The sequence below is a fragment of the Ovis canadensis genome, chromosome X (assembly GCF_042477335.2).
Source record: "Ovis canadensis isolate MfBH-ARS-UI-01 breed Bighorn chromosome X, ARS-UI_OviCan_v2, whole genome shotgun sequence".
Taxonomy (NCBI): Eukaryota; Metazoa; Chordata; class Mammalia; order Artiodactyla; family Bovidae; genus Ovis; species Ovis canadensis.
The window spans coordinates 64,273,926-64,294,041 of NC_091727.1; the positions used below are offsets into that span (position 1 = coordinate 64,273,926).

The 20,116-nt window shown below is 42.0% G+C and overlaps 1 protein-coding gene across 1 annotated transcript; it reads left to right on the forward strand.

Moving 5' to 3' along the window:
- Positions 1-4,243: 4,243 nt before the first annotated feature.
- Positions 4,244-5,116, forward strand: OTUD6A (OTU deubiquitinase 6A). Its single transcript, XM_070289597.1, has one exon. It carries the CDS (start codon positions 4,244-4,246, stop codon positions 5,114-5,116), a length of 873 nt encoding a protein of 290 aa, XP_070145698.1.
- The last annotated feature ends 15,000 nt before the right edge of the window (positions 5,117-20,116 follow it).

Sequence of the window (20,116 nt, forward strand, 5' to 3'; positions counted from 1 at the left end):
GAAAATACATTATTTTCAAGTGCCTTTTGAATATATGTCAAGATAGAACATATTCTGGGCCATAAACAATCCCCCAAGGTTAAATCAGAGTAGGCAATGGCACCCCACTCCAGTACTCTTGCCTGAAAAATCCAATGGACGGAGGAGCCTGGTATGCTGCAGTCCATGGGGTCGCGAAGAGTCGGACACGACTGAGAGACTTCACTTTCACTTTTCACTTTCATGCATTGGAGAAGGAAATGGCAACCCACTCCAGTGTTCTTGCCTGGAGAATCCTAGGGATGGGGGAGCCTGGTGGGCTGATGTCTATGGGGTCACACAGAGTCGGACATGACTGAAGCACTTAGCAGCAGCAGCATAGGCTTTTATCAATATATCAAAACTTGTGAGATACAGTTAAAGCAGTACTGAGAAGGAGATTTATGGCACTAAATGTATATACATTAGAAAAAGAGGAAAAGCCTGAAATGAATTATCTAAGCTCCCACCTAAAAAGAACAGTGACCTACACCCAAAGCAAGCAGAGAGAAGAAAAACTGAGAGCAGAAATAAGTGAAATTGAAAACAGAAAAGCAATAGGGGAAATCAGTGAAACTCTGAGCTGGTTCTTTCAAAAGATAATAAAATTGACAAATATCTAAAAAGACTGACAAAGAACAAATAATGTAAGAGGGAAGACATACATTACTAACATCAGGAATAAAGCAGGGAAAAGCACTACAGATCCTATACACATCAAACCGTAATAATGGAATACAAAGAAACCAACTCTACACACATAAATTTGATTATTTAGATGAAACAGACCAATGCCTCCAAAAAACACAAACTATCAAAATCCACCCAATATGAAATACATAATTTGATTAGCCTCACAACTATTAAGGAAAACAATTTTGTAATTTTAATGCTTCCCCAACAGTAATTTTTTGGCCCAGATGTTTTCACTGAAGAATCCTACCAAACTCTGAAATAATTAACACTGAGGCTACATAATCTCTTCTAGAAAAACAGAAGAGGAGGGAACACTTTAAAATTCATTTTATGAAGCTAATACTACCCTAATAGCAAAACTAAACAAAACAGTACTGAACAAGAAAACTACAGGAAAATATCTCTCATGAAGGTAGGTTTTTAAATCTTTAATAAAATATTCACAAATAAAATTAAGTAATGTATATAAAGAATTATAAACCATGACCAAGTTGAGTTTATTCCCGGAATTCAGGACTGGTTCAGTACTTGACAATCCATCAGCGTAATCCACCATGTTAACAGACTAAAGAAGAAAAATCACACAAACAGTTCAATTGATGCAGAAAAAAACATTTGACAAAATTCAATGCCCATTCATATTTTTAAAAACTCTCAGAAGAATAGAAACAGAGGGTAATTTCCTCAAGTTGATAAAGATCATCTACCAAAACAAAAGCAAAATAATACCACTAATAACGTACATAATGTGGAGAGATGAGATGCTTTGCCCAAGATCCAGAACAAAGCAAGTCTGCCTACACTCACCACTTCATTCAATATAGTGCTAGAAGTTATAAACAGTGCAACAATAAGGCAAAAGGGGAAATGAAAGGCTATAGATTGAAAACAAAGAAATAAAACTGTCCTTATTCACAGATTACATGATCCTCTACAAAGATAATTCCAAAGAATCTATGCACCCCCCCCCCAAAAAAAAAAACCCACCTAGAAATTGTAAGTCAGTTGAACAAGGTCATAGAATACAAGATGAACATACAAAAGTCAACTGTATTTCTACATACTAGCAATGCACATGTGAACACCAAAATTAAAATACAGCACCATTTACAGTCACTCAAAAAATGAAATGCTTAGTGTAAATCTAACAAAATATGTACAGGACATAAATGTTGAAAATTATAAAATATTCATAAAAATAAATGAAATTTAAATAAATATACCCAGGTGTTCATAGATTGGAAAACTAAACATAGTAAAGATGTCATTTCTCCTCAAAATGATAAATGGCTCTAACATGATTCCTATGAAAATCCTAGCAAGATTTTTTGTAGATATAGACAATATTATTCTAAAATTTATATGCAAACACAAAGGATTTAGAATAGCTAAAACAATTTGAAAAAGAATAAAGTTGAAGGAAAGGGTCTAACTATATTCAAGACTTATTCCATAGTAATTAATACTGTATAGTGTTGGAGGAAGGATAGACACATTGATCAATGGAACAGAAAAGAGAATGAAGAAATAGATGTACAAAACTATGGTTAACTGGTTTTCTACAAAAATGCAAAACCAGTTCAATGGAGGAAGCATAGACTTTCCAGCAAATGATGCTGGAGCAATTGGACAACCACAGGTAAAAGAATGAACCTTGGCTTAAACCTCAAACTTTACATGAAAATAAACACAAAAGAGACCACAGATTTAAATCTAAAACCTAAAGTTGTAAAACTTTTAGTAAAAAACAGGGCAAATTATTTGGGATCTAGGTTTATTTGGGATCAAAGAGTTCTTGACATCAAAACCATGACTTATGGAGGAAAAATTTGGTAAGTTGAACTTTATCAAAATTGGAAACTTTTGCCTGAGAAACACCAAGAGATAAAAAGACAAGTTACAATGTGGGAGAAAATACTTGAAAGGCACATATCCAACAAAGAACAAGTATCTAAAATATAGGAAAGAAAAAAAACTTTCAAAACTCAATGTCAAAAAAAAAAAAAAAGGTCAGTTATAAAATGGGCAAATAAAGATTTAACCCAAGAGGATATGGCACAGATGGCAAATGGGCACATGAAAAGATGAACATGACTAGCCACCAGGGAAACACAAATTAAAACCACAGTGAGATGTCACTACACATATATCAGAATGACTAAAATTTAAAAAAAAAATTAAGACAACATCAAATGCTGGTGAGGATGCAGAGAAACTGGATCCTGTATACACTGCTGGTGAGAATGCACAATGGTATAGCTGCTCTGGAAAATAGCTTCTTAAAAAACTGAACATGCACTTGTAATATGACTCAGAAATTGCACTCCTGGGTATTTTCCCCAAAGAAATGAAGACTTGTACTCACAAAAAATATCTATATATGGATGTTTATAGAAGGGGTTGTAACAACCCAAAGCTGAAATATATACATGCCATGGAATACTACTTAGCAATAAAAAGGACTTAAGTTTTTGATACATGTCATGGAATACTACTTAGCAATAAAAAGGACTTAAGTTTTTGATACATGTAACAACTTGGACAAATGTCCACTTCTCTCATTTGCAACAAGGAGGAGGTTGTCTCAGGAGCCTTTTGGTTTGGGAATTCAAGATACAGGTGAGCAGAGCAGGGCAGGATGGGAGTATATTTGAACAGTTTAAGGGTTTAATTTCATTTTATTTTTTAGAACTTTTAGAGATTCAGAATAATTGTAAGTAAATGGCTTGACAAATGCCAATTGTTGTGCTTTGTGGGCATCCTAAGGAGCCCATTTTGGAAGCTTGGAACTGAGGAGAAGGGGAATTTAGGATGGGTGCATTCTGTTGGCACAAGCGGAAGTCTGCTTAACTGTAGTGAATGAGTGAATGAGAACGGCTGTTTCTCACACTGAGATGGGACAGGGTGGATTTGAGGCATAAACTGAAAGGACTCTGTGTTCCCAGGACCATAAGGAAATGTCTTTGTTTTGACACACAAAATTAAGTGTTCATCAGTCAAGGGAACGAAAGAACTGGAGAGAGACAAGTTGCCTCCAGAACACAAGGAGCAATGGGAAGTCCAGTGTCAGAGCACACTCAGCTAACAATATTTGTCATATGATTCTCAAGCATGACCAGTGTCTGCCTTGTGTTCAGGCTAGGATGTGAAGTAGGCAGTTGAGTCTGTGAAAACTCTCCACAAAGTCAATAGTCACACATAACAGTACAAAGGTGGGACTTTTAAGCGGGAATTAGAACCCAGCTCAGAACGGAAGCACCCGTTGCTACGGGGTCTAGTGAGGGCATATGAAGGGTCTCCCAACAGCCAATCGTAGCGCCAGACGTGTTCAGGGGGCGTAACCATGGAGAGACATTGGCCAATGGCAGAGAGGACCGTGAATAGGGTGAGCGCTACCAGCTCTCGATGAGAGCAGAGTGCAGTGGCCAGGGGAGGTTGAAGAACTCTAGCTAGGTTGGCGGTTGGACTATTGACTAAACGGTAGTAGTACTTAAGCTGCCACCAAACTTCTCGCCTGCCATTAAAGATCATGGAAGATTCACGGAGTGAACAACAGCGGATGTTACGACGCCACTACCGCGAGAAGAAAGAGCTACAGGCCCGTATTCAACTCATGAAGAGTTCGGTCCCCAAGAGCGACAAGAAGAAAAGAAAGCAGTTGAATCTCGACGTGGCCCGCCTTGAGGCCGAGATGGAGCAGAAGCACCAGCAGGAGCTGGAGAAGTTCCAAGGTTTCCCTGATATCAGCAACGTTGATTCTGTCACTGAAAATCTAGCCAAGATGGATCTCGAGAACCAGCCTCCGCGCTTCTCCAGGGCACAGAGAAAGCGCGAAAGAAGGGCAGCCCTCGAGAGAGCACGCCAGGAGAGGATTGCGGAGGTTGACATGGAGTATCTGGCCAGCTTCCGCCAAGACGAGGAAGAGAAGCTCAGCGCCATCCTGGGGGCCAAGCATCTAGAGATGAAGGATATGCCGACTGATAGCCACTGCATGTATCGTGCCATCCAAGACCAACTGGTGTTCTCCGTGACTGTGGAGAGCCTGCGGAGACGCACCGCCGAGTACATGCGCAAGCACGTCGATGATTTCTTGCCTTTCTTCAGCGACCTCGAACCCGGTGACGCCTACAGCCGCGACTACTTCTTGAGCTACTGCGACGACATCGTGGGCAGTGCATCGTGGGGAGGCCAGCTGGAGCTGAGGGCCCTGTCACACGTCCTGCAGGCCCCCATCGAGGTGATCCAGGCTGACTCGCCAGCCGTCGTCATTGGAGAGGAGTACACCAGAAAGCCGCTAATCCTGGTCTACGTGCGCTACACCTGCAACTTCGGGGCGCACTACAACTCCGTGAAGCCGCAGGAGGCCGGCGCCGCTGGAGGCGCAGCCCCTCGTCTCTTCTAGGCCTGCCTTTGCCATCGCTGTGGCCGTTGCCACCGGAGCCGAAGCCGCCGCTACCGCGTCTCCTCAGTAGGCTCTGTTTTCTTTTTTCCTTCGGTTTTCTTGGTTTTTTTCTTTTTTTCTTCATTTCACTTAGAGCTCACCCCCTCCCTCTCTGCCCTCCACCCCCTACCTACCCCCCTCGCTCTTCTATCCCCTACCATCTTCCCCGAGTTGCTTCTTAAAAGAGATCTGTATAGTCCTCTCTAAGGGGAGTGAGTTTGCCAAGTTTTCACCACTTCTTGCCCTGAAGGGTCTCTCTCCCCAGTCCCCACCGTGAGGATTGGTCTTGTTGCAAATAACTGTGAGGCTCAAAAAATGGCAGCTTGGTTTGATGCAGTCTTCACCTTGGTGGGGGGGAATCGGTTTAGCTCAGAATCTTCCCGTTGTCCTGTGAATGTATTAATTATTTAAAGGAGCTGATGTGATCAAAATGATTTGTTTTGAGAATGACTTTTGCTTAGTTCTTTGGGGAAAAATGTACTGTGGGCTGTTGGAGGGGGTTGCTTTTCCCTTTACCTGGCTACTCAGGAGATGTCTCAAGTTACAAACAAGACCTCCTCTAGTATTTTGCTTTGTTTTTTCATAAAACCTTGTGTGGTTGCAAATTAATTGTAGTTTAGATGTTTGCTGAATTCTAAATAATAGCATTTGCTAAATTTAAAAGTTAAATGTAACCATTAAGTATAGAAAATAGATTTACCTAAACTGATAAGTGCTCTAAGATGTGAAAGATCTCAATTTAATTTCCTTTATTAATGACACGGAAAGGATGTGACTTTATTCAAGTAGTTGATTCATTTTATTATATCTGCAATTGGTGTGAAGTAAAAATAGACAAACTGATAGGTAGCTTAACTTCCTGTGAGGGGTGAGATCTGAACTAGTAAGTTTCCTTTATTCTCAGACATAAGACGGTATAACTTTATTCAAGTAGTTGGTCTATTTTGTTCTATCTACAACCAGTATGAAGTGTGAAAAATCTGAACTTAGTAATTTTCCTTAATTCTTAGAAATAACAAGTATTTTAAAAGATTTTAAAAATATTAAAGTAGTTGATTCTTGTTATATCTGCAACTGTTATGAAGCAAAAAAAAAGTGAGCAATATACTTTTGTTGATATTTGAGACATGTTGTTATCTTGAATTTGCCCAAAAAAAATAGTAAAAGTGAAATGATTTTCAATAAATTTAAAAATAACCTTTAGATCCTGTATTTCAGTGAGATTACTTACATTCATTTAAGAATTGTTTGTACACAGCAAATTTCTAAAATGAAATATATAACATCAGAAAATGTATGTGATGCGTTTAAAGAATAAAATCAGTTTAAAAATACCTAGTTCTCTATTTTTGTATAGCTGGCTTAGTTCATATAGAGCTTGTATCCCAGAATCTACTTCAGCAAAGGAAGCCTGGAGGGTTAGGGAGTAGGAGTGAAGGGGGAGGACACAGTAAAAGGTGAGGCTTTGGGGAGGAGGAATGGGCCTGCAGTCTTGGTGGCAGCCTGGAGTGGAATGCTTTCCAGGGAAGGATTTAGGGAGTAACAAGATGGTTGAGGCTATCCTGAGTTGATGTTTCACTCAGTGAAAACATGAAATGGCTTCAGTTAAGGGTGTTCTCATTGCTATGCATGAAAAAGAACTCCCACTTTCCAAAACTTGCCAGTCCAGGGCTAGTTGCAAGAGGGAAAGTACCACTGATTTTTTTTCCTAAGGGTCAGGGGTCCTGTTTTCAAAATACAAATATGGAATCCTGCCAGATTGCTCACTGTGTAAATGTGTGCATCAGTTACATTTTCATATAGACAGCTGGCTGAGAAGAGGAAGTCCCCGAGAAAACTAGGTATTTGGATGCATTGTGAGAAGAGAGCCTTTTATAGGGGTGAGAATGCTGGCTGGAGACAGAATAGGCCAGGAAGGGAGGCATAATCTGTAGAAGGGGGCCTGGCTGGGAAGGAGGGTGAAAACTGGGGAAGGGGTCAGTCTAGGAGGATGAGTGGGACATGGCAGGGGAAAGGGGAACAGACAGAAGAAGGGGAGATGGCTAGTTAAGGGAACCTGGCACAGGGTGAAGAGGGAGGCCAGGCTAGGAAGGGGATAATGGGGTGGGACTGGTTAGGGAAGGAGATGTGGCTGATCAAGGGAAAGAGGCCTAGTTGAGTTAGGGGGCAAAGGATAAGAAAGGAATACTTGACTGATAAAGCAGGGAAAGACTGGGAACTGGCACCTGACCAGGGAAAGTCTGGCTAGGAAAGTAGGCTTAAGCTGGGGAACAGAGTGAAGCTGGGGAAAGAGGCCTGTCTTAGAAAAGGAGCACAGACTTGATAGGATGGCACAAGCTGAGGATAGGAGACTAGCTGGGATGAGGGGATTAGGAGGTGAAAATATCCTGGCAGGGAAAGGTGGCCTGCCTGGGGAGGGGTTCTGGCAAGGGAGTGGTGCCTGGGAGGGAGGGGACATCTGCCTAGGGAACGAGAGGGTAGTGAGAGGCTTGAATGCTGAGATCGACACAGGCTGGGCATGCAATATAGGCGGGTTGATGGACCTGGCTGGGAGAGGGGGCTTAGCAGGTGGGGAGAGCCTGCTAGGCAGGGATTCTGCCTGGGAACAAGGGTGTGTATCCTGACAGGTCCTGGCTGAGGGAGGCACATGGTTGAGGAAAAGGATCTAGCTGAGGGTGCGGGGCACAGGCTGGGGATGGGGGGAAGGTCTGGCTGAGGAGAGGGAATAAGCTAGGGAAGGGGTTTGGCTGAGGAAGGGGTACAACAGTTGAGGAAGAGGGCCTTCCTGGGAAGGAGGCCAGCCTGGGAAAATAAGCTTCAATTTGGAGAGAGGCTATAGGTTCTGGTGTGAAGAGAGCCTGGCTGGGGGGAGGGATCCAGATGGGAAAGAGTTGCCAGCTGGGGGCATGTGTGGGTGAAGGGTTCCTGGCAGGGAAAGGTCACATGTTTAGGGAGGGACTTCACTGGTGATGGAGAGCTGAGAGAGGGGGATGCCTGCCTGGGAAAGGAGGCACTGGCTATGAAAGGCCAGTGAAGGGGAACTCCTTAGAAAAGTGGTCCAGCTGAAAAGGGAACGGACAGGCACAGGGACCTGGCTGTCAGAAGGAGGCCCCTTCTAGGGTAGGGGTCCCATGAGGGCAAGGGGACAAAGATTTGAAAAGGGGCCTTGGCTGGGGAACAGTAGCCTGGCTAAGGAGGCTGTCAACAGGGTCGCAGATTTGGGGAGGAGCCTGGCTGGGTGAGGGTCCTATGAGCAGAAAGGTCCTACATGGGGAAGAAGATGGACTGGATTGAGGCCTGTCTGGGGAGGGGAGGCTGGGGCCATAGGATGATACAGAGGCCGGGCTGCGGCACAGAGTGGGAAAACTTCCAGGTAAGTGGTTAGAGGCTGGAGAGTTGGGCACAGTATAATAAGATGACTGGTTTAGAAAGGGGCAAATCCAAAGAAGGAGGCATAGGCTGAAGAAGAGGGTCTGGGTGAGAAAAGGGTCCTGGCTAGGCAAGGGGACATAGACTGGGAAAGGAAAACCATGTTGGGTCAGAGAGCCTGGGGACAGGCTCAGAGAAGGGAGCAGTAACACTCTGGGGCAAGGGCCTGGGTAGGGTTGCTGCAAAAGGGGATACTGGCTGGGAATGTGACTCAGCTGGGGAGAAGATCTAGGTGGGTATAGCGGAGGCCTGCCTAGTAGGAGAAGGAAACCAGGCTGGAGAGCTAGACTTGGCCAGGGAAGCAGGCATAGGTAGCTGGGGTGGAAGGCATCAATGGACAAAGAGAGCCTGGATGAGGAGGGTCTGGCTGATTTTGAAGTACGGGCAGGTTATGGGCTTCTGATAGGGGATGGGTTATGTATTGGAGCAGGCTGCATAATGTGGGGAAATGGGACTACCTGGAGGGGGCAGTGGGGCTGGCTCCAAGGGTATGTAGACTGAGGAGCAGCATTTGGGAAGTGAGAAAGGAGGAACAGGCTGGTGACAAGGACTAGGGGCCTGTTTGATATAGGGTATAATTGGTATAAGATGAAAAAAGGATTCCTGGCTTTTGGAGGAAGGCCTAGGGAGTGACACCTGGCTAGGGAAGATATCTGCACATAAAGTAGGGAGGGGCTGGGTAGAAATGGGGGAGGAAGGGTGCACTGGCCAAGGAAGGGGGCGTGGGTGGAGCAGAGGCCCTGAGTGGAAAAGAGGGCTTAGGTTGGTGAAGAGGGCACTGTCTGGATAATGTGGGCCTTGCTGGGAGTGGTGGGGGAGGGGCTGGTGCTGCCCAAGGAATTCTTTGGCAGAAGGCATCAAACAAATCAGCAGAGTCCCATTTTACAGGCTTGTCCTTAAAGAAATAACTATTTCTGTCTTGGGAACCCTTAAGATCTTACTGGGTCTGTCCCAGCATCCTCCACTGGATTTGCCGCCTTCTGGAAGGACAGGGAAGAGTAAACCCAGGCCAGATCCCACCCAGGCCCAGAGCACAAAAAACAAGAGGCTTTCACTGGGGGATCTGGCAGGACAGAGGGAATTGCAGTCTGTCCCATTTTGTAACAGTGACCACAGTCACTAAGGACAGTGATTGTTCTGGGCAATTTTGTGTGCAAAAGCCATGGGGTACTGTTCCCAAAGGAATCCAATTCCAGAAGCAACTTCATTAATTTACTTACTATTCTTCATTCACTCATTATCATGTCTTTTTGCCTTAGGAGCCACAGACAAGGACATCTAACTGGATTTGAAGCCCAGTTCATCTATCCACTTCCTATTTTTGTGACTTGGATAAGTCATTGACTCTTTCTGGGCTTCAGTTTCCTCATCAGTGGCGTGGGACTGTTAATACTTGTCTTAGAGGTATCTCTTGGGATGTTAGGTACATTAAATGAAAATACACATAAAATGTACAATAAATGTTAGTATCATTACCTAGGGGCCTAAGACCATGACTCTGTCAGGTATGGCTGCAACCACTCCTTCATTTTGTCTACAGTAACTTTTGGAGCCACTTAGCTTCTCTCCACAGGTCCCACAGTGGGAGCCAGAGCTCTTTGGTCTACAGTGTAAAAGCAAAAGCCACTGGAATTTACCAAAGTGCCCTCTTGGGGACAGGGTGGCCCATATACAAGGACTCTTCAGGCCAGTCAGTATCTTCCTTCCAGGCTTTTTCTACACAAACACATAGACACACATATTGTAAAAAATTAAACTCGTACCATTCTATTCAAACTACTTTTTTTTCTTTTACCTAACAATACAATACAAGCATTTCAGTTTGTCCTTAGTCTTCAATATGATGGTTTTAATGCCTGCATTCTAGCCTGTGAATGTGCCATGATTTATTTATTCTATTCTATTGTTGGACATTTAGATTGCTTTCAATTTCTCACTGCTATAAATATGTCATTGTAATATCCTTGTAGCTGAGTCCTTGTCTATATTTCTGATTATTTCCTTTTGATAAGATTTCTAGAAGTGATCTAGATCAAAAGGAGAGGCTTATAATGCATACTGGTAAATTGCCCTCCAGAAACAGTGCACCAATTTACACTTCCAGGAAATGAGAGTGTTATTTTTCCTTATAGTTGTGAACACTGAAAATTATCATCTTTGCTAATTTGTTAGGTGAAAAATGTTGTATTAGTTCACTGATTCCTACTAAGATGGAATATTCCTCTAAGTATTTATTAGCATGTATATTTCATTCCTGACCTTTGTGTAATTTTCTGAGTAAGTTTGTATTCTTCTTAGGGACTTTTAATAGGTCTTTCCACTTGTCATTCAGATTTTTAAAAAATAATTTTTCCCATATATTATTAACCTTTCAGTTTTGCATATGCTAAAGTTTAAAATTGTAGTGCAGTCTGTCTATTGATCTTTTTCTTCATGGTTTCTGTCTTGTTATCATGCTTAGAAAGGGCCTCCCCATCCCTAGGTTGAATCAACATTTGTATACACTTTCTTTCAAGTTATTTATGCTTTCTGTTTATATTTAATACTAGCATATCCACCTGGAAATTATTTGGGTATAAGATAAAGACATAAATTGATTTTCTCCAATTACAATAATTAAGCAGTTAGCCCAAACCACTTATTGACAATCTACCATTTCACCACTGATTTGAAGTGCCACCTTCCACATATATTCCATTCTTAATGAGAGGGTAGATTGCTTTTCAGTCAGTCACACAGAATAGCTGCATTCCAGTGACCTCCATTTGAAACTGCCAGCTGTCTATTCATCCATTCACTTCATATTTGTTAAGGAGAATGATGATAAACAATAGAGGTAGAGAGATAAAAAATCCAATCCTAGTGCTCACCATCCAGTAGAGGTGGCAGATAGGAAAATATAAATAAACAGAAAGTAGCGTGACCAGTGCTGTGATGCAAGGAAGCACAGACGAAGGACACTTCATCAGACCTGGGGGTTGCAGGGAGGCTTAGGAGCAGCTCACAGGGAACACAGCCAGACCAGAGGCAGGAGTGACAGAATAGGGTGTCTCACGTTCACTGGAGCTGAAGGATAGAGGTGAAAGGTAAGGGAGCTGTGGAAAAGAGGCTGCAGGGAGAAGCTAGCTGGTCTCTCAGCTTTAGTAACCATCAGTTTTACCCACAATATTACAAATTAAGTAAATACAAATTAAATTAGATACCATTTTTCATCAGCCAGATTGGCAAAGAAGTCAAGTTTGATAATATGCTGTGTTCATGGGAGAATGCAGAAATGGGCATTCTCAAACATTGTTGATGATATGTAAGCAGGAGGACAATTTGGCAATAGATACCAAGTATAAAGTGTGAAAAACCACTACATATATATATATATATATATATATATATATATGTATATTTCATAGATATAAATATACTGTTTCCCTTGTACATGACTACAGAATATATTTTAAATGATAAGACTGGTTGCTTTTGAGGAAGGGAACCAAGTTGCTGGGGAAAAGGATGGGAGGGGGCTTTGCACTGTGTAATATGTAAAACAGCTGAACTGTTTTGAACTATATGAATTCATAAATAAATCTAAATAAAATGCATGTAGCTTTTGACCTAGCAGTCTATATCCAGGGATCTATACTACAGATATACATATTGTGCAACAGTTATTTCAAGGTATTCATTACAGTGTTGTTTGTCAAAGCAAAAACCTAGATATAGCCTAAATATCCTCAGTAAGGACTAGCTGAGTAAATTTTGGATCATCCATATGAATTGTTTCCTCTAGGGAGAGGGAAAGAAATGGGTGAGTAGAAGGAGAAAGGTGTTGTGCTTTTAAACTATATACTTCGATATAGTTTAATTTTTTTTCTGTAAAGCTATACATCTCCTCATTCTCTCTCCCACTAGCCCCCGGCAACCAACATTCTACTTTCTGTCTCTCAAATTAACTACTCTATGTAACTCATATAAGTGGACTCATACAGTATTTGTCCTTTTGTTACTGGCTTACTTCACATAGCATAATGTCTTCAAGGTTTATGGACACTGTATCAGGTGTCAGAATTTCCTTTTTAAAGCTAATATTCCATTGTGGTATATACCACATTTTGTTTATAATGATATCACTGAATTTTTAAGTAGAAACTTTTACCTATGTATCCTCTAAAAAATAGAAAAAATGATTTCAAAACACTATTTCCTTTCTTCCTCTTCCTCTGCTGCTGCTGCTAAGTCGCTTCAGTCGTGTTTGACTCTGTACAACCCCATAGATGGCAGCCCACCAGGCTCCCCCATCCCTGGGATTCTCCAGACAAGAACATTGGAGTGGGTTGCCATTTCCTTCTCCAATGCCTGAAAGGAAAAATGAAAGGGAAGTCGTCCAGTCATGTCCGACTCTTAGCAACCCCATGGACTGCAGCCCACCAGGCTCCTCTGTCCTGGAGTAATTTAAATAGCATAGGAATTATCTGTTTCTTGAAAGTTTGAAATAGTCCATTCACTTGTGAAACTAGGCCTGGACCTTTTTATGAATGAGACTCTTTGGCAGTCAGTACAGTCCTTGGAAGAAAAGCTATGTGATGAAAAAACAATCATAATTAATCTAAAATAGATAGGGACAAAAATTAGACAACAAAAATCAGGAGGTAAAGAATAAGTGTGAACTTTTTATTATCTCTCAGAGGGTATCAGAGATACCATTTCACTTTTGAAATTGAAAAATTGAGAATTAGAGGCTTAAGCATGGTGCTTACCATCATAAAAATAACTAGTAGAAACTAAAAGTAAATTGCCTATGCTCCCATTTAGAAGATTAAAAAAAAGAAGAAAAGAGAAAACTTAGCCCTTGGAGCAACAGATAGAAAACAAAGGAAACAGAAATAAACAGTGGACTGCCTTTTGTCATTGGATAGGGGAGGGTGTGGGAGAAGCCAGGTAGCTTGTGCCTTTTTTTCCTGGTATCTTTGTTTTTGTACTTTGGTTTAAATTATTTTGCCTATGGAGATACCAAGGTTGTCCTGTGCGACTGTGGCCTGTTCCTAGTTTGAAAAAGAAGACATTTTCTTATCTCATTTTGATTCTTTTTTCAGTGGTATCTCCTAGGGAGATTGTGCAAATGCACATTTACTCAACCATCAAGTTCCAACTTCACTCTGAATAGGAAAAATGTGCCCCCTAAATATGTTTGTGTGTGTGTGTTAGTCACTCAGTTGCATCCAACTCTTTGCAAGGAGGTCTCCTGCATTGCCGGTGGATTCTTTACCACCTGAGCCACCAGGGAAGCCCAAAATATGTTTATTGCTCCTGAATTAATCTTGCCAAAAACTGTTAACCACAGACCTAGATGATCTCTATAGGCCCTTCCAGTTCCCTCTGTGTCTGTTTTGGTCACCCCCACCTCTCTCTCTCTCACACACACACACACACATACACACATGCACACACAAATTTAGGACCTGTCTCTGAACATTGTATATGACTCCTGCAACACCACATGGCAGAACCAATAGGGAAGCAGTTTTGATCATCAGAGCTAGTCAAAGATATGAAGAATCATCTCACGGTGGTGAGTTCTCTATTATTGGAGGTGTGTGAGCCCAGGCTGGATAACCATCACCTCACAGAGGTTTTCAGGCCATTCAAGCATTTAATGGGAATTTAGAAGATCTCCACTTTAAGCAATTTGAAAATGAAATAGGTTTCTTTTAATTAGAGGTAGGGAGTGAGCCAGAAGAGAATCACAGAACCCCCAGGGCAGCTGGGCTGGGAGCTGGGGGAGTGCTGAAGGAGGTTTGCTAGGCCTTTTTTACTCAATTGAGTCCTCTTTCTAGAACCACAGAAATGTTAATCCCTCCTCCAGGCCCTAATCAGTCTTGAGTTGGGAACACAACAGTATTGGGTAGCTGCAGGAAGAGCCTAAGGTGGAGACACTACAACGGCAATATTGACTCTAGCTCATGTTCCTAGGTGCAAAACTAGATTCAGCAGGCTTGGAGAGTTGCCCAAGGGACCTGTTCTAACGAATAGCCTAGAAACACTGGAATACATTCTTAAGTGTGTAAATAGTGCTTCTGAAATATTTGAGGGGCCTTGAAAACAGTTTAAGTATCCTAATCAGTTCAACCAAATACATTAAGTATCTCTAATAGCAGGCACTGCTGGCTGCGTAGGGGCCCAGGAAGGCCAAGTGAGGAGCCCCAAAGTAATTAAGAGTGAGTTTGTGCTCTCCAAGGTGGCCTTACAGCCTCGGAGATGAGAACCATACAAATCCTAGTGAATGCCAACCCAAAGCCCACCCTTAAGTGCTGTGGTCCACCAAGAAGATGAGGAAATGAAATGGGAATGCCCTGGGCCAGCTTGGAGTGGGGAAAAAGAAGGAACCGGGAGCCTTGAAAGTTCAGCTCAGATTTAGGGGGAAAGCACTACAGGGAAAGGCATCCCAGGTTGTGAGGATCCCAGTAGGCAAATACCAGAAGTGGCAGTAGACAAGGCATGAAGTAAAGAAGGGTTGTTCACATCTGTTTCCGTCCATCCCCACAAAAGCCTTCAATTTCCTTTTGGGGGTACTATCCCTCTGTCACCCACTTTGGGTGAAAGTGGTTCACCCCCTAGGGCTCTCCCCTTTCAGGTCTGCCAATCAAAGCACTGATTCTCCCTGGCCACAGTGATTGGCTCAATGTGAATCTATGGCTTGGGCCCGTCCAATCAGAGTGAAGCCCATTGTTTGATGGGCACATGCACTTTTGAACCTGTGAGAAACAAAATCTGGAGCCCCAGCCATCTTAGATCTGTTCAGTTGGGGGCTGGGGGACTGCAGTGACCAGGGCGGCTCGGGTGAAGCCACCATGGTATATCACCAAATTGAATCAGCTCCTGCTGCTGCTGCTGCTAAGTCGTTTCAGTCGTGTCTGACTCTGTGCGACCCCATAGACGGCAGCCCACCAGGCTCCCCCATCCATGGGATTCTCCAGGCAAGAACACTGGAGTGGGTTGCCATTTCCTTCTCCAATGCATGAAAGTGAAAAGTGAAAGTGAAGTCGCTCAGTCGTGTCCGACTCTTCGCGACCCCATGGACTGCAGCCCACCAGGCTCCTCCATCCATGGGATTTTTCAGGCAAGAGTACTGGAATGGTTGCCATTGCCTTCTCTGGGATCAGCTCTTAGAGGAGGCTAATAAGATTGGCCTTCCTGGAACCGGAGGCAAGTTCAAAGTTCTTGGAAAATCCCAGTCAGAATTTTGGTTGAAAGAAAATAGGAAGGAGATTGGTAGCAAAACAGTGTTTTTCCATGTCCTTGAAGCTGTTTTATCTGGATTTCTCGGCTACCTTGGAACCAAGAAGGAGCTACGCAAGGTATTCTAACCCCTGGCAAGTAGCTTCTCGAGGGAGTAAGTGGGAACTCTGGGACCTGTGGCAGTTTGATGTGAATTAGTATTTCTCCAGTCCCAGGAATGCAAGTATCACTGGGGGATCCTAGGAGTATCCAGTTTCTGATCCTTATCATGAGTTTCTGATCATGAGCTGCCTTCCTGTAGGGCCCAGATGTAGTAACCAGCCACACCTGAGAAGAGAGAATATTTCTACCACTTGCTGCGTGCATGCATGCTCAGTCGCTTCAGTCGTGTCCAACTCTTTGTGACCCTATGGGCCGTAGTCTACCAGGCTCCTGTGTCCTAGGGATTCTCCAAGCAAGAATACTGGAATGGGTTGTCATGCTCTCCTCCAGGGGATCATCCTGACCCAGGGATCGAACCCCTATCTCTTATGTCTCTTGCATTGGCAGGCAGTTTCTTTACCACTAGCACCGCCTGGGAAGCTCCCCACTTGCTCCACCCTTCCTGAAAAAAATCTTTTGTGCTGAGGAGTCACAGTGTTACACTAGAGGCAGTGGAATCCATTAAAAGGTTGTTTTTCAGAAGGAATGAGACATCAGAGCTCTGCTTTGGGGATAAGGAATCTTAGGGGAAAGAAAGGATTGTAAGAACAGAGATTGGAGACAAGAAGATGAATTGAGAGGCTCTCTTTTAATCCATGACAGACGACACTGACCTGGCCTGGGGCTGTGACAGCAGGGAGAGAACAGGGGACCAAAGCGATGGACACTGGGGATAGAATTAACATTTATGTAGAGGGTAAAGACAAAGGAGAGAACAGAGGTGATTCCCTGGTTTCCGGCTGGAGTAACTCAGGAAATGGTCCACTAAGATAGGCCCTTAAAAATTCCTCAATTGCCAATCAAGTTGCATGTCCCCAGTTTTTCTTTTTGTACCTCTGAGCCAAATTGAAAGGAGTTGTGTGAGTGAGCAGACTATCTTAGAAAGGATACACAAGAAACTCCCAGGAGATGAACTCAGCAGCTGGGAATAGGGTGGGAATGCATTGCTTATTCAAAATACAAGTATAGTTTAAAATTTTAAATATATAATCAAAATTTTAAAAAGCAGTACAGGATTTCTGGTGATTCAGTGGTTAGTACTCCTCACTTTTAGTGATTCGTGCTCCACTGCCAAGGGCCCCAGCTCAATCCCTTTTCAGGGAACTAAGATATTGTGCAGTTCACAAACTGCATAATAATACATAAATAAAAGCAGTAGCAAGCCAAGTGTGTGTCACCCAACAGTGCTGTCACCAAGCTTGGAAGTTTTCAGTTGATAATAATAAGAACTTCGGCAGGACAATGCAGGGAGGGCTCTGCATCCTTCTTCCTATAGTTCTCTAGTAGATAACTATTTGACCACAGTGCACAGCCTCTTTCTTCGTCCTATGTACATCCCACTGCTTTCAAGGAAAGCAATGAATTCTCAGAGATAATTGTCTGAATTCCCTATTATAAAAGCAATATAATTTCTTCCTGACTTCGAACCCACAATGAGTTTTGAGTTTTGCATCATTTGCAAAGCAAAATTTCTTTCTTCAGCTTCTACTCATACAGAGATCTGAGGCCCACTACAATGCCTTGTCTAAAAGTAGAACCACTAAACTGTGGTGACACGAAGAAATTGCAGCAGAAGCTTTGAAATTTAATAACTTTTTGTTTTGCTTTGTTGTTTGTTTGTTTTTTACTTTGAAAAAAATTTTTAGCCTTGATGTATTTCCCTCACTGATCTTTGAAGATAGAGGGAAGTCCCCAGAGGCTGAGGTAGGAAGGGTGATAGGTAGACAGGATGGCAGGGAGCACCTCTTAGAATTCTGTTAAAAAACAAAATTCACCTGAGTAAATCTGAAGATCAATTGGCTTTATTCAACAATTCATAAATCAGGCAGCATCCCATCTAGCAAGTAGAGAGGAGCTCCAAAGAACTGTACAAAATGGAAGGTTTTTAAAAGCAGAGGTCTATGTGGCAAATTATCTCAGTAGTACTGGCCAGGAAATTCCAGACTGGCTGGTTAAAGTCACTTTCCTGGGATGGGCTAAAGCTGCAATTTGGGTAGGTATTAAGTCTGGGTTTACTGATATGGAACTTAGCACAGGCAATTCCATTTTGAGCCTGTTGTTTCTCTAACAGTTCCATTTGTGTAGAATATGCATGGTAAGAATAGACACAAAGTATTAACAGAGGTTTTCTCCCAGTGGAATTATGGAGTTTAACTTCTCCAGATTATTTACAGCATATATTACAGTTTCATTTTAAATTATATTTCAATAAAAACAAATCAGTGTAGAAATACTGTAAGAGACTCATGAAAACTATTTTGTAGTATTTTTTCTGCAAACAAAATACCTTTTTTCAGTTAAGAAAAAAAATCATTTAAAATTGCAAATGCTTTCCTTTTTTAATGAAAAAACAATCAGCCATGATTTTTCTTCAATGAATAAAAATTTCCCTAACAGGCTTGCTCTAATTGTTAAATTTTACAAATTTCAGTATTATAGTGTGCTAACTCTGTGCACAAAGCTAACATGATTAAAAGTTAAACTCTTTCTTAAAACACTGAAAATCATTATAATGAATAATTCAAATTAAAAATTCAGTGTTTTCCTAAAAGTAGCTTCATATTTTAAGTACTCAGAAAAATGAAGCTTCAAAGTAATATGTAAAATGAGACCATATAAGTAAATAGATAATTTACAAGAAAATTAATTGTTCTAAATTTTTAGGTATTATATTAAAACAAAAAATGTTTAAAAAATTAATTTGTACAATGGGAAAAGTGACTAAAAGTGGGGGGAGGCTTCTGAGTGTAATGGTACTACTACTCCATTTCTTAATCTGAGCACTGGTAATATAAGTATATTCATTTGAAAAAGCTCATGGAGTTGTACCCTTATGAAATGGGCACTTTTCTGTATGTGTATTATTCTTCAGTAAATAATATTAAAAAGAGGGAAGTCAAACAGAATTGAAGGTCACAGAATTTCAGGATGAGGACTGAGACTAGATTGTTGGCTATTGTGAATAATCATAATAGCTACCATGTACATGGCTCATAATTATTATATTGAACACTTGCCATGTGCCAGGAATTACTTGAAGCACTTTGCATATATTACTAAATTAAATATTTCCTTTTTTAAAAAAATATAAATTTATTTATTTTAATTGGAGGTTAATTACTTTACAATATTGTATTGGTTTTGCCATACATCAACATAAATCCTTCCTTACCCTATGAAGTATGTGCTATCATAATCCTCATTATATGTATTCACTATCATAATCATCATTTTACAGTTGAGAAAGCCAATGTACAGCGTGGGTTAAGTAACTTGTCCAAGGAGGTTATAAACTACTCTTGCTAGAAAATGAAAAGTAAAAGTGTTAGTCACTCAGTCATGTCCAACTCTTTGGAATTCTCCAAGCAAGAATACTGGAGCGGGTTGCCATTCCCTTCTCCAGGGGATTTTCCTGACCCAGGGATTGAACCTGGATCTCCTGCATTGCAGGCAGATTCTTTACCATCTGAGTCACCAGGGAAGCCTCACTCTTTCTAGAAGTTGATAGTAATGAGAACAGTAATTCATGTAGGAAGCAGGAAGGTTTGTTTTTTGTTTTTCTGTTGGTCTAGGCAGAGTTGAGTGCATTTATGGTTTGAGGAGTCAGAAGCCAGAGAGAGGAGGGGAAAGAGAGCAAAGGTGCTTAAGCCTCCCCAGAAGCCCAGAAGGGGATGGATCAAGAACCCATATTGGTACAGTTTTGCCCAGAGAAAGGCACCTTTTAAGATCTTAAGAAAGGAGAGGTCTACGCAGTGAAGAGCCGAGAGAGCCCAACATCAGGAGATGGTGAGAGCCTTTGCTGGACCAGAAGGAGGCCAGGAGTGGGTAAAGAGAGCTGGAGAAAACCTGCAGTGACGATTACTCAGTGTTTATAACAGTGAAAATTATGGCAATTGCTCATTTCTGGATCCCACCTCAGGCCTGCCGAATCAGACTCTCTGGAGGCAGAGCCCCAGTGCCTATGTTTTTAATAAGCTCTGAAGGAGGTTCTGATAGCCCCTGAATTTGAGAGACATACTGGCTTATAAAATCCACAGGCCTCAGGAAATGAAGCAAAGATGGGTCCACCGTGTAAGACAACATGAAGGGATAGTTTTCCCT

What these genes read in the sequence shown, in the direction of transcription:
- OTUD6A (XM_070289597.1), top strand. Translation starts at nt 4,244, where the DNA reads ATGGAAGATTCACGGAGTGAACAACAGCGGATGTTACGACGCCACTAC.